This window comes from Epinephelus fuscoguttatus, linkage group LG1 (assembly GCF_011397635.1).
Source record: "Epinephelus fuscoguttatus linkage group LG1, E.fuscoguttatus.final_Chr_v1".
NCBI classification, from domain to species: Eukaryota; Metazoa; Chordata; class Actinopteri; order Perciformes; family Serranidae; genus Epinephelus; species Epinephelus fuscoguttatus.
Genome location: NC_064752.1, coordinates 33,670,164 through 33,682,829, shown reverse-complemented (window position 1 = coordinate 33,682,829; position 12,666 = coordinate 33,670,164). Strand labels below are relative to the sequence as shown.

General features: G+C 42.4%; 1 protein-coding gene across 3 annotated transcripts; it reads left to right on the top strand.

Annotated features, from left to right (window-relative positions):
• Positions 1 to 7,256: 7,256 nt before the first annotated feature.
• On the top strand, positions 7,257 to 11,287 carry msx1a (muscle segment homeobox 1a). 3 transcript variants are annotated; one of them, XM_049578110.1, is made up of 3 exons: positions 7,257 to 7,289; positions 9,265 to 9,891; positions 10,098 to 11,287. In XM_049578110.1, exons 2-3 carry the CDS (start codon positions 9,459 to 9,461, stop codon positions 10,514 to 10,516), a joined length of 852 nt encoding a protein of 283 aa, XP_049434067.1. In that variant the 5' UTR covers positions 7,257 to 7,289; positions 9,265 to 9,458; the 3' UTR covers positions 10,517 to 11,287. The 3 variants fall into 3 exon arrangements, with proteins under 3 accessions (XP_049434067.1, XP_049434057.1, XP_049434078.1); XM_049578100.1 differs by lacking the exon at positions 7,257 to 7,289 and adding an exon at positions 8,352 to 8,487; XM_049578121.1 differs by lacking the exon at positions 7,257 to 7,289 and adding an exon at positions 8,974 to 9,036.
• The last annotated feature ends 1,379 nt before the right edge of the window (positions 11,288 to 12,666 follow it).

The window sequence follows — 12,666 nt, the reverse complement described above, 5'->3', positions numbered from 1 at the left end:
CACACCTCCTTGAAACACTTTACTTAACCTCTCTCTTACAGACAGACAAACACACACACACACACACACACACACACACACACACACTCACTGACCAGCCGGCACTCACAAACAGAACACAAGCAAAAGGCCATGACCATAAATAAACACAAGAATTTGTAAGGTTGACTTTTGCAATTAGGACTGCAAGGGAAAATATATCTCTGAGAAACATTTTAATGAGCCTCTGCTAAGCAGCCGTGCTCTCTAAAAGAGCACCTCAATAACGGTTCATCACTCAAAAACTGATGTAGAGAAAATTCTTGAGGGTGTGAGATATTTCACCGTGTCTGGTGATGGCTCTCTAAAGAGCCCCGGGCGTCATAAAACCTGAAGGCAATTAAAAGTGGTTATTTTTCACCCCCGTTTCTAAATTCTGTAGCAATTAATCTGCCCAATTTGATTACGAACGGCACAAATTAAACAATAAAGACCTGTCTAATGAGGGATTAATTATGGGTAGCAGGAGGGGAGTGGGACAGAGGCAACGGCCATATGTCAGTGTCTCCTGCAGACAGCGCAGGGCCATAAGGAAGACAGAGAGGCTCCTCGTCCATGTGGTCCTGCGCTGATAGGGCCCCCCCTCATCACAGATCAGTAGATCCACAGCCCATGGAGCCCATAAACGGCTGGGCCATAATTGAAAGTGCCAAAATCAATAGCGTTGACAGGCCTTAATTAAATTAAATATGTCTCCCATAGGAGAGAGGTGGGGTTGTGGAAGGAGGTGGGTACATGTGCTGCTGCCCGAGTGAGCTCACTGTGAGAGGAGCTGTGACTGGAGGGGCATCTTTGGTGTGTACGCACCAGTGGGTGACAACACCCTTAAATGGCAAACGATTTACTTATAAAGTGACATGCGATGACATCATTAAACAGGCAGTGACAGATGTGGAAACTAGTAAAGATGACCTTATAAATTAGCTTAAACGCCTGTTTTTAAAATTACTTTTTTTCCTCCTGACCTACATACAAACAGCATAATGCCATGCATTATGCCAAACTACAAGAAACACAGTGCAATTTTGATTAAAGCAAAAATAGTTTATGTATTTGCTCACTTTTACACGCTACCAGTTCGGCACTGTGTTTGTACTGTTGGTAAAATCAGTCATCCAGTCATTTACTGGGCAGGTTTATCCAACATCAGGCGCAGTATGGTTTCATTGGCTTCAATACACTACCCAGTCAACTTATCTTCATACTACAGTCCATATGATATCCTTGGAATTAACTGTTAGGTTAGATTTAGGAAAAGAATCATTATGTGACAACATGATATAACACACATATGTATCTTAAAATAACATTGACTTTTGGTTTCACACAGGGCACAAACACTGGTCTCCTGGGTCAAAGTCCCGTGTTTATTGATTTGTTTTTATCTAAAGTTGCAATGTGATGACATGAAGTTACAAACGCACATGACAAAAAATATCCCAATAACACTTACTTTTGTTTTAACACAGTGACGGGACATGAATGCTGGTCTCCTGGGTCAAAGTCCTGTGTTTGTTGGTTTGTTTTTACCTGATGTTTCAATGTGACGATGTGATGTTTCATACGTACATGACTTAAAATAACTCATTGCTGACTCCTGGTTTCACTCAGGACACAAACACTGGTCTCCTGAGTCAAAGTACTGTATTTGTTCATTTGTTCTTACCTAAAGTTACAATGTGATGACAACATGACGTGATGTTAGGAACATAAATGATGAAAAAATAACTCGTTGACTTATAAAGTGTTAAAACGACTTCTAAAGACTTCTGTTTTAACACGGGACATAAACACTGGTCTCCTGTGTGAAAGTCCTGTGTTTGTTTGACCCAGCCACCACCCCCATTGCCTAGCTACATGGACTTTGTTTTGCTCCCAATTACGTGGGCTATATACAAATTATAGTGTGTTACTTTCCGTAGGGGTAAGTGCAAACAGTGAAAGAGAACAGCCTGACCCAGGACGCTTCACAGAGGCCACCACAAACTCAGACCAAAAACTCACGGCACCTTGCAAACAAAATATAACTAAAACTCATGGTTAATGCTGAAAGAGGTATTGTAAAATTGATTGGGCTACTCCTTGCCCATACCGATCATAGTTTCCACACATTGTATCCAGCTGATTCAGTTGTCAAGTATTACTTTGTGTGACTGTCAACAGGTCAATAAAACTTATGACGAGCTAAACCACTGGCTGTCTTGATTACAGATTTGCACACAAAGAAACAAAGGGGATGTACCATAGTGGCCTGCATGGCTGAATGTGGCACAAATCCTCCAGCATTCCTGCTGCATACTGCTCAATGGGGTTCACCGCCCGGCCCATTACAACCAGAGGATCTCCTGTTGTCTTTAGGCTGATCCTGCTGGCCACAGGGAAACATTGAGAAGCGAAGGACATCACCTGTATAAAAAAAGCCCAACTCCTCATCATTTCAGGCTTTGCCCACATTTAAAGGATTAGGCAGCTCGAGTCAGCAAAGGGTCACTGACAGAGTGTTCCTCTGGGTGGAGGCAGGCGGAGGACAGGGGCGGGTTAGATGGGGGGGCTACGAGAGGCTCAACCCCCTCTGGATAAACTTGAGTTGCAGACTGTTGAGACTTGTGAGATTAGGATGGAGCCAAGTCTGCTACGCTGTGATCTGAAGGACAGGGCACGCAGCGGCTTGCCGTCCACAGTGCAACTTCCCAGACGAACCCCCTGATTCTGCCCCCCTTTGTTGTTTTGCTTTGCTTTTCTTTGGCCAGATCTAAAGCGGGAGGGAACAGCCCGAAATGATGGGCTTAAGGTTTTTGTGAGGGATGGTTTATGTACATGGTGTCACTGGAAGGGCAAGGCAGAGATTTTGCAGTGATATTTTAAAATGGCTGAACCACACACCGCTGTATAAATCCTTATGATTGCATTTCAGAATCTATTTTTTTTATCTGATGTCAGTTCCCACAGAGTTAATTTCCAACACAATTACCTTCGGTTATTTTTTCTTGCCTATCTTGATGAAATTGGGAAATGATTATAGATTTCCAAGGGAAAATTGATCCACTGGAGAGGGAAAATATTGATGGTATTCAGAGAGGAAACAGTATCTGTTCAAACATAATAACCTGTAATTTTTATCATATTTAGTTCATTATTTTTGAGATATCATATTGAGTACTGCCAACATCAAAAGAGAGGCCTAGTGGTTTTTGCATGAAATGTCCTGTTATGTTCATTTTCTTTTCCAGTGCAACATTAAAATTATTTTTTAAATTCAAATTGAATGGTATAATAGATGCAGTCACTATAATAAATATAACAAACACAATTTAAAAGATATTAAATCACCCAATTTTAGGGTTATATTATTTCACAATAATAATAATATTAATACTAATACATTGCTATAATAATACTTGTAGTTGTAGCATCAGTATAAATAGTGGTTGCAGCTGTATTTCTGTTCTAAAATAAGACTGAACATGTTTTCATTATTCCTGCAATTTGTTTTGAGCGCTTGGAAATATGGGTGACAGCGTTTTGATGCTCCACATCATTTACTTCATCATTAAGCATCCTCTTGAAGCCCCGCACAGCCGATTACAGGGATGATTTGTTGCTAAAACTATTGCTTGTTATGCGCTTATTAAGCATTTCATTTAAGACTCTATTTAGTTTCTAATCAACAAGCGCACTCGGCGCCTGAAAAGCCCAAATGATGGACTTATCAAAATAAATCCCATGATTTGTCATTAGTTAATCAGTCCGTTTTAGATGGCCTATATCATATTACCCAGGCCAGTGATTTGCAATTGATTTTAGTATGCTTCCTGTTTAATGGCGTGAAAGAAATAAAGGGGCGATAATTCAATTTCACACCAATACCTCGGGTAATTGAGATGCCTTTGATTGAGCGGCGGAAATGTTGTAAATTTAAAAAGCCGCAGTTTTATCTAAGTTTCACAGAGGAGTGAACGGCAGGCAGAAACACTGATACCGCCGCTCACATGGGGGAATTATTTTGATTTTAAAGTCATGCAGAGGTCAGGGTGTGAGGGATAGTGATCCTATCTGACTGGAGCTGTGCGCGTGTGGGTGTGTGGGTGGATCACGAAGGGGAGAAATCGAAATATTGTGCAGACATGCTTTCTATATAAACCTCTCTGGGCTACATGGGCCTACAATATGATTTTTAGCATTTGTAATTACTTAAAAATCCCTCATAATTATTCTTTTTAAATATAAATTTGAAATACTTGAATAAAGACCATGAATAATATAATAAGGTATAAAAATATAAATAGTTAGTCAATGTTAGGTGGATGTATCTCTTGGAAATTATTTTCAAACATTGCCAGAACGCGAATAAAAATTAAAGTAGGCCTAATTTAATGCAAAAATGCAACTAATCATTGAAGAGGTGCACATCACTCAAATCAAGTGCAGTTATTTTATCATGGCTAAAAACTGAGAATAAAATTAGGTTAAGTCCCATGTGATTTTTCAGTAAATACATATTGATCTTTGGATGCATATTTAAAAATACCAAAAGGCCAATGTCAATCTCAGGCCACTGATTTTAGAGCTGTATAAAGAGTTATGATGGTTACACACATCTGAAAATGAGTAAAAAATACCCAATTTTTTAAAATTTATTTAGAATAGATTATATATTCTAAATAAATCATTAATTATCTTCGATGATATTTGTCCGACGAGCATTAGAGCTTCATACAAGTAGGCTGAAGTGGTTCCAATTAGCGCATTAATATTTAAACCAGCAGTGATGCGGTCACAGGTGTGTGTCGAAGCACAACTGCGGCTTTAACAGCCAATCAGATTCGAGCACTCCAACTGTTTTACACTCAGCTGATATGCCGAAAAATTTAAGCATCAAACAAAAGTCGCTTTGCTTTTTTCTTTTTTTTTTAAGATCCCGAAAAACAGTGGAGAGAAAATAGGCCATGAGACAGTGCCGTGTGCATCAGGTTATATCAGAGACAATAGTGCAGCGATATCGATGGACAATCTTAAATCATCATGCATCATTTCCGAGTGATTCTGAAACCATGCCAGGCAAATAATTCTTTGCACAGCCTGTGTAACAATATGGCCCCCCGCCGGGCTGGCGACGACGCCTTTTTCTCTCTGAGCCGCACGAGGGTTTTTTATCATCACCGTGGGACACATTCATCGCGCCTGTCAGCCGGGGGAAAGGTGAGGGAGATGAATGGGGAATAAAGTTCACTAAGCGGTGGATCTGATTGACTTAGGGAGTCAATAGCTGCAGAAAAAAAACTTTATATTCCTCCACCTTCTTCTTCTTCATCATCCTCATCTTCTTCTCTTTCTCCAAGCCGCGTGCAATCGCCGACGCTTCACGTGCATTTATCATCGTCAACCGGCGTGCCTTCACATTTGGAGTCTATTTCTTCTGCGAGCTGCTGTTTGCCTGCTGTTCACCGAGGCTGCAGGGACTTTACACAGAGCTGGGCTCGGCTCAGCTAGTGCTCATTCTCTCTGAAACATAAAGAACTGCAATAATATTGAATGTTGCTATGTGCATTTACATGGCTGTCATAGATGTTTACCTATTTTAATATTTATGTTAATTGTGCAGCAACTGGATATGACAATAATTGAGTTACACAATAATAAATATATATTAGCAATTAAATAATATTTTTCTTGGAAGTTTGCACATCAATAATTAGGTATTGTTAAATGATCCGCATATTTTATTTTGATTATTGATATTAACATATTTAAAATGCTGCACACTCCTATTTTAAACATTCAGGATGTCATATATGTTCAATATAAGGTGAAAATGCAATGCCATAATCTCCTGCTGTCTCGCGCATATGCTGCATTATTTAAGAGTTAAATAGGCCTCCACATTTGTAATACAAACATGTTGTTTTGTGGGTTTAACTGGACATGAACTGGCTCGCTGGTGACTTTTGAACTTTGGACACATCCACCTGCCAAATGGAGACTGACCTGTGAGCCAGAGTGTGAATGGCGTGATGAAGCTTAAATGACCGTGAGGCATTGTTACTTACTGGCAGCAAAGTGCTCCGATCCGCCTGATTGCTTTAATTGCTTTGAAATAAGATACATTATGTATAATTATGGAGACCTTGGGCTGTTTTCTTTCATCTCCCCGAGGTGCATCATAAAGTTGTTATCAAATTAACTTCAAATCGCTAAAATGCTAAAATGAGATCACACATTTCTGACTATATCTCCCATTAATATCCCAAGGGCAGGCGCATATGTCACTATATTTAAATCTAAAATGTGACCAGGATATAGGAGTAATACTCACATGAGCGCCATTGTCCTCCAGACGAAAGTCATTTACTTGCACCAAGTGCAAATATTTTGCCTGAAAATGCCTTTTGACATCGACACTCCCTTTTATGTCTTTACAGTCTAAATTGACAGACCTTGCATGAAAAGGGTTAAGACAACTTTGAGAGGAGGCAACAATGAGCCTTTGTCTGGAGTCCCTGCCTCCCGACTGGGAATCAAAGTAGTTTATAAAGTGAAATAAAGGCCCGATGAGCCTTACAGTTGTTTTGTATCCCAGCTCGGCCCTCATTTGTTGCCTCGGGATTTAAATAAAACGGTATGGTAATCGTCTTCTCCATGGCACATCGCTCTTATTAAAGGCCACTGTTTGGGATGCTAATTGCCACCAACACTGTTTTCCAGCATCGCTGCCCCTCTGTTCACAAGACAAATAAACTGGAGGATGCTGCAACAACCAGGGCCCACAATCAGGTTAAATGGGTGTTTATTAAAATCAAATTTTGGTCGAGATCACAGTTAAATCACCAAATGATGATGAGAAAATGTGTGTGAGGCAGACATCATAAATTATAGTGCAGTTTTTTTTGTCATCTTATCTCTGCCTCTGATCATCAAATCAGAAAACCCTGGAGATGCAGTGGGAATAATAAGACCTGCAGTGTTTCCACAAGCAAACATGTGAGTTATGAGTTTCTGAACGAGCACACGCCACGAGTAGAAATTAGCAGGCTATGCGTTATTGCTGCTGCAAGTTACCAAACATGCAGTGCGCGGTAATGCGCCTCACGTGCGCCTCTATTTGTGTTTACGCAGACTCGTTTAACGAGTTGGTGTCGGGAGGACGGGTTAAGTGTTGGAGCCTCCGAGCAGAGGGGGACTTCAGACGGACTGCAGCAGCCCGGAGACTCCGGTGACTTCAAAGCTTTGCGGAGCAATGCCACTCGTTCCAGGTTAGAGGCTTTAAGTGTTTCCAAACACACTCCAGCTGCACGCGGAGGCCCTGCTACCTGCATACACACACACACACACACACACACACACACACACACACACACACACACACAGGATGTGCTGCAGAGGAAATGATAAATTAAGACTTGTGTGTTAAGTTTTTTGTAAAGCGACTGGAACCTGGTTATCAGCTGTAAAATGCAAAACAACAAGGGAACACCTGTGGCTGCGATTTAAATATGAATGTGGCAACCGGAAATTACCTGTTGTTCAAGAAATACTTTTGATAAATAACTTAAATTGATTTATTATTCTAATAATTTTGACATTATTTTCAACACCATTTCCCTTTATTCGATTCACTTCTCCTGCAGACCATGCCATCACCAAGTAGAAAATAATTGACCTTATCGTGCCATCTTTATGGCTCATATGCAAAACAGGCACCTGCTTGCCTGGTAAAATCTGTGTCACCTTCAATGTTGATTGCACTGTTCACATGAAGGAAGCCATTTACCATGTGAACCATGACTAGGCTACACCACAACAAGTTGAAACTTTATGAGGCATACGAGGGCGGCGGTACCTCTGTGGTCCTGGAGAGGGTTATTTCTGATTTCCCTTGGTGAAGCTATGGCACAGTGACAGATAGATTATGAGCATGATTGGTTTGAGGTCTCACAATCCCCACTGCATTTAACGCCCCGCATGCTCCGTGCGCAAAGTCAGAGCAACAAACACCTCCTCAGGATCTGCGGTTTAATGTGTATCTTGGGAAACACTTGCATAGAGGAATCCTTTTCAGTGCAGAGGACTCTCTGAGAGCAACTTCAGTGGGCGCTGACCTTTTCCTTCCGTGGAGCCTGCTATTACAGCGACTATAGCGCTCATTTGAATAGATGGAAATGGCGTGCGATCGGCTGAGAAAAAGCTAATTTTTCAGGCTGAATGGCTCAGTGTCCCTGGGCTAGGGCGGGTAGAGGGTAGAGGAGGAGGCGGTGCTGCGCTCTCGGTGCGGGTTCAACTTTTTCAATAGTCTCCCTAAAGCCGAGCGCTTTGATCCGCGCGCTGCTGGCGCCTAAAAACAACATAACTTGTCTGCCCATTAGGGAGACTGACAAATCGTGACAGATTGTTTATGCTTGGCAATTAGCGACGCAGACGCTTTTCCTGAGAACTGGCTACACAGCAGAAAAGGTGATCTATTTCCATGTCTTTACGCGAGAATTTAAAGCAAAATGAAACTTTATCTCGTGCGTTTCCATTCTGAGTGAAATATAACAAATGGATCCAGTTGTATGTTTTCTGCAGGCCTTATTGAAAATATAAAATCCCCTCTTTTTGGGACTGCAGATAATGAGAAAGTGCACGGTATAGCCAGGTAAATCAATGACAGTCCTGGGTTAAATCTCTCCTTGGCTCCACGCTGCCCCCCCCCCAAGACTCCACATAATTTTTGACTTTAATGGATGTAGTCAAAGGGGGAAAAATCCTAGTGATCCCTCCCCCAAGCCCGATAATTACCCCTAAATGACTGCGAAGGCCTGTGTGTTTCAATCTGATTAGAGCCCCGCAGCCATCAATAAACAGCGCGCTGCGAGAGCTTCATCACATAAAGAGGCAGCAGTAAACTGTTGTGCAACTTTCAAGACTCACTCCAAGCAAGCTTTGGCCAAAATCACTCATCATATGGGTGGATGTGAATAAAGCATGTCAAAATGTTTGGGACAGGAAAGGTTAACCACGGTGGGTAATAACAAAAATAATGCCCCGATTATAAAATGTCAATAAGTTAATGGCAGGATAATTACAGGGTACACTAACATCATTTTGTGGGATTTAGTCTTGATGAAACTATGGCCCATTCGGAGTTTGTTGTGTTTATGTGAAGTTGCTTGTTTTTTTTTTGTTTTTTTTTTTGTTAAAAAAAAAGTTACTATTGTTAACTTCCCCACTTTTTTTTGACTCTCAAAGGTACCAGCCCATCTCGCCCCTGATTGGCCGCCTCCTTCTCCACGCCTGCCTTATTATAGCCCTGCACTCCAATTTGGTCACATAAACATGAGGATACCGTCACCTTAGGGCGCACCGCAGTAACTTTTTTGCAACTATTTCCACTGTGCCCACGCGAGTCGACGAGCCATCTCACCCGTGCCAGTCGGACCTGTATGGCCCCATCGATCGCCATGTCAGCTTTGACCGCTGGTTTGAAAACCGAAGACCTCCCTCCCCGCTCGGTTCTCGTCAGCAGAGGCGAGATGCAAACCAGCCTGAGTCCCGCAGAGGAGACCGTGAAGCCCAAAGTTGCTATTTTGCCCTTCAGCGTCGAGGCGCTGATGGCTGATAGGAAACCCAGCAGAGAGGTCGCATCTCCGGATGCCCCGTCCGTACCCGGGACGTCCCATGCGCTGGGAAAGGGCGTCAGGATGGGCTCTTTCGGTAGTCTGGATACTTCAGTTCCTGCTTTACCCATGAGCTCCTCGTTTTCTGTGGGCGACATCATGAATATGCCAGAAGACGTGTTGATTAAACCCGAGAGCCCGGACAGTAATGAGAGGACTTCGTGGCTGCAGAGTCCTCGTTTCTCTCCCACACCTCCACGTAAGTGTGCTGTCAGTGCAAAGCTTATAGAAATAATCACATCTATATTAAAAATGTATAATTTGATGCTCATGTTTGGACTTTTATGGAATATAATTTCTTTCTTAGTCCACGTATTTAACATTTTCTTTTACGCAGTGCATTTGTGTGGATTTGGCATTTTGCATTGCAATCCATGGTCTTAAATTAATGTTGTCCTCTCACAGGAAGGTTGAGTCCTCCTGCCTGTCCCCTGCGAAAACACAAGACGAACAGAAAGCCCCGGACTCCCTTCACCACGTCCCAGCTGCTCGCCCTGGAGAGGAAGTTCCGCCAGAAGCAGTACCTTTCCATCGCCGAGCGCGCAGAGTTCTCCAGTTCCCTCAACTTGACGGAGACCCAGGTCAAAATCTGGTTTCAGAACAGGAGAGCTAAAGCCAAGCGGCTCCAAGAGGCAGAACTTGAAAAACTGAAAATGGCAGCTAAGCCCATGCTGCCTCCGGCTTTCGGGATTTCCTTTCCCCTCGGTGCGCACGTCCCCGCGTCTTACGCAGGGTCGCACCCGTTCCAGAGGCACTCGCTGCCGGTTTCCCCTGTGGGACTGTACGCCGCTCACGTCGGATACAGTATGTACCACCTCGCTTGACAGGGGCGAAGGACGAGGGGGCACGTGCAGTGGGACACGAGGGGGGGTTAGGCTACTTTTCTGAGGGCGAAGAGCGAGAGAGAGGGGGGGCTCCTCGGACAGGTGAGGTGACACTAAATACTAAATAAAGAGGCATCCTGGCGGTGAGCTCAGTGTTACATCTTCTCAGGGGGCCAAGACCTCCAAACAGACCCCCTTCTGAGGACCTTGAAGTTTATCCACTTCTCTTGACCTCGCCAGTAAGTTCACACACTGCAAAAATAATCCAGTTTTATTAGTCATTTAATCTTAAATCCTAAACAATAATGCCAATCAGGAACGTATTGATGCAAATCTTATTTCAGAAAATAATTTGAATGTGAGACTAAATGACTTTAAGATGGAGATTTTTTGCGGCACAGGGGTGGAAACTATTTAGTACTTGTAGGCCTGAAATATGTCACGAATGGACAGTCAAGTATGGACACTAGACTGCGTGCTATAATGTGTCAAAGATAGCCCACTCCTCTACCTTCAGGCCGACTAAACCAGTTGGGTTGTCATCCTGTCAGTGGGCTGTTGTCACACTGCAAAATAACCCCCTCATTTTTTGCATTCATATCAATGCGTAACTACAGTGGGTTACTGAACCCAGTGTCAATGAGTGCTCTTTGTGAATTTGGAGAACCACAGCATTTGTTTTTTTTTCTTTTTATAACAGCACTGTCTGTTGTTGGAATGATTCCCTTCGGAAGGGATATGTGTACTGTAAAATAATGTATATTTGAAGAATATCCTCATTTATATTATGAATATATTTGTGACATAACTTAACAATAAATTGTTTATTCTTTTTCATTAAGCAGTTGTTCGTTTTGACTGACACGTGCATGGTGACTTTGGGCTATTTCACAGTCCTTTTTGCAAAGCAGTGGGAGAAACAGTGCTTGGAAATAATATTGTCTTACTTTTGGGTAATGCTAAGTATTTTACAAATCTTTATATAATTTTAGGAATGAGTTTGGGCTTGCGAGTGCTACAACTTTATGGATATAGCAATTTTATTTTGGAAAAGAAGCAGCAGGGGTAATTATTATCAGGCCTATAAGATAGAAAATAGGAATACTGATCAGCATAATTTATATATTGTGCTTTTGGGAGTGTCATGAGAAGGGTGCAGTCTTTCTGTGATCCATACCATGACACTATTGGCAATCTACTGTCCACACATCTTCAGTTTAAGCTTTTCACACTTGCCCCGCAGTGCTGCTGTGCATTTAAAACTTGTCACATATTATTTGCAGGAATGTATTGCTACAGCTGTTGCCTATTGCTTTGAAACAACTAACCTAGATTTTGTTGGCGCCAGTAGAGTTTAGAGGGGGTGGAGATGTGTGCAGAGGAGGGGAGGTGGGGGACACACAACCAGTTGTGCTGACTTCAAAACACACCGATAAATATTGGAGATTGCTTCTCAAGGCTAAATTGCTTGTAAACAATCCACCAGAGTGTCATTATGGGGTGTTTAGGGTGTAAAATGAGCCAAGTGACACCCCCATTATGGAGCAGACAGGGTGTTAGGACCCATGTGTACAAACATATTACCTTACCGGCGCACATAAAGAAAATATTTCATCCCTGTGATGCACGCTGGAGTCATTTTCTGCCATGAGGAAGACTTAAATGACAAAACAGGGGATCAGATAGGGAGAAAATTACAGGCCACTCCGCAGCAGTTTTAAAGGCTTTCTCTTGAGTTCCCTGCCATTCAGGCAGGGGTTAAATTGGAGTAAAATAATTGCTGTAATGAGCAAAGGCAATCTGCCACAGACGGAGGCCGGCTCCAGCGAGGCTGTAGCTCCAGGCAAGGCGGAACTTTTATCATTCCTAAAATGTCAACGGGGGACTGGGACGGGCAACACTTCTCCTCTCGGCGCTGTGATTTCCTCCTCAGCGCTGACAAGCTGCTGTCCCACACAAGGGCCCGAGCAGTCCTCATTTATTATTCATTTTAAGCAACAAATACATATATTTTCTAATATTATTACGCATTCAAAGAGTGTTTTCTTGGAATTTATTTTACATGATGGTGAATTTTCCTTTATTTATCTGCTGTTTTGCACTTTCCTCTGACAATCTCCTCTCCACTATGTCCATGAGGCATGAATTAA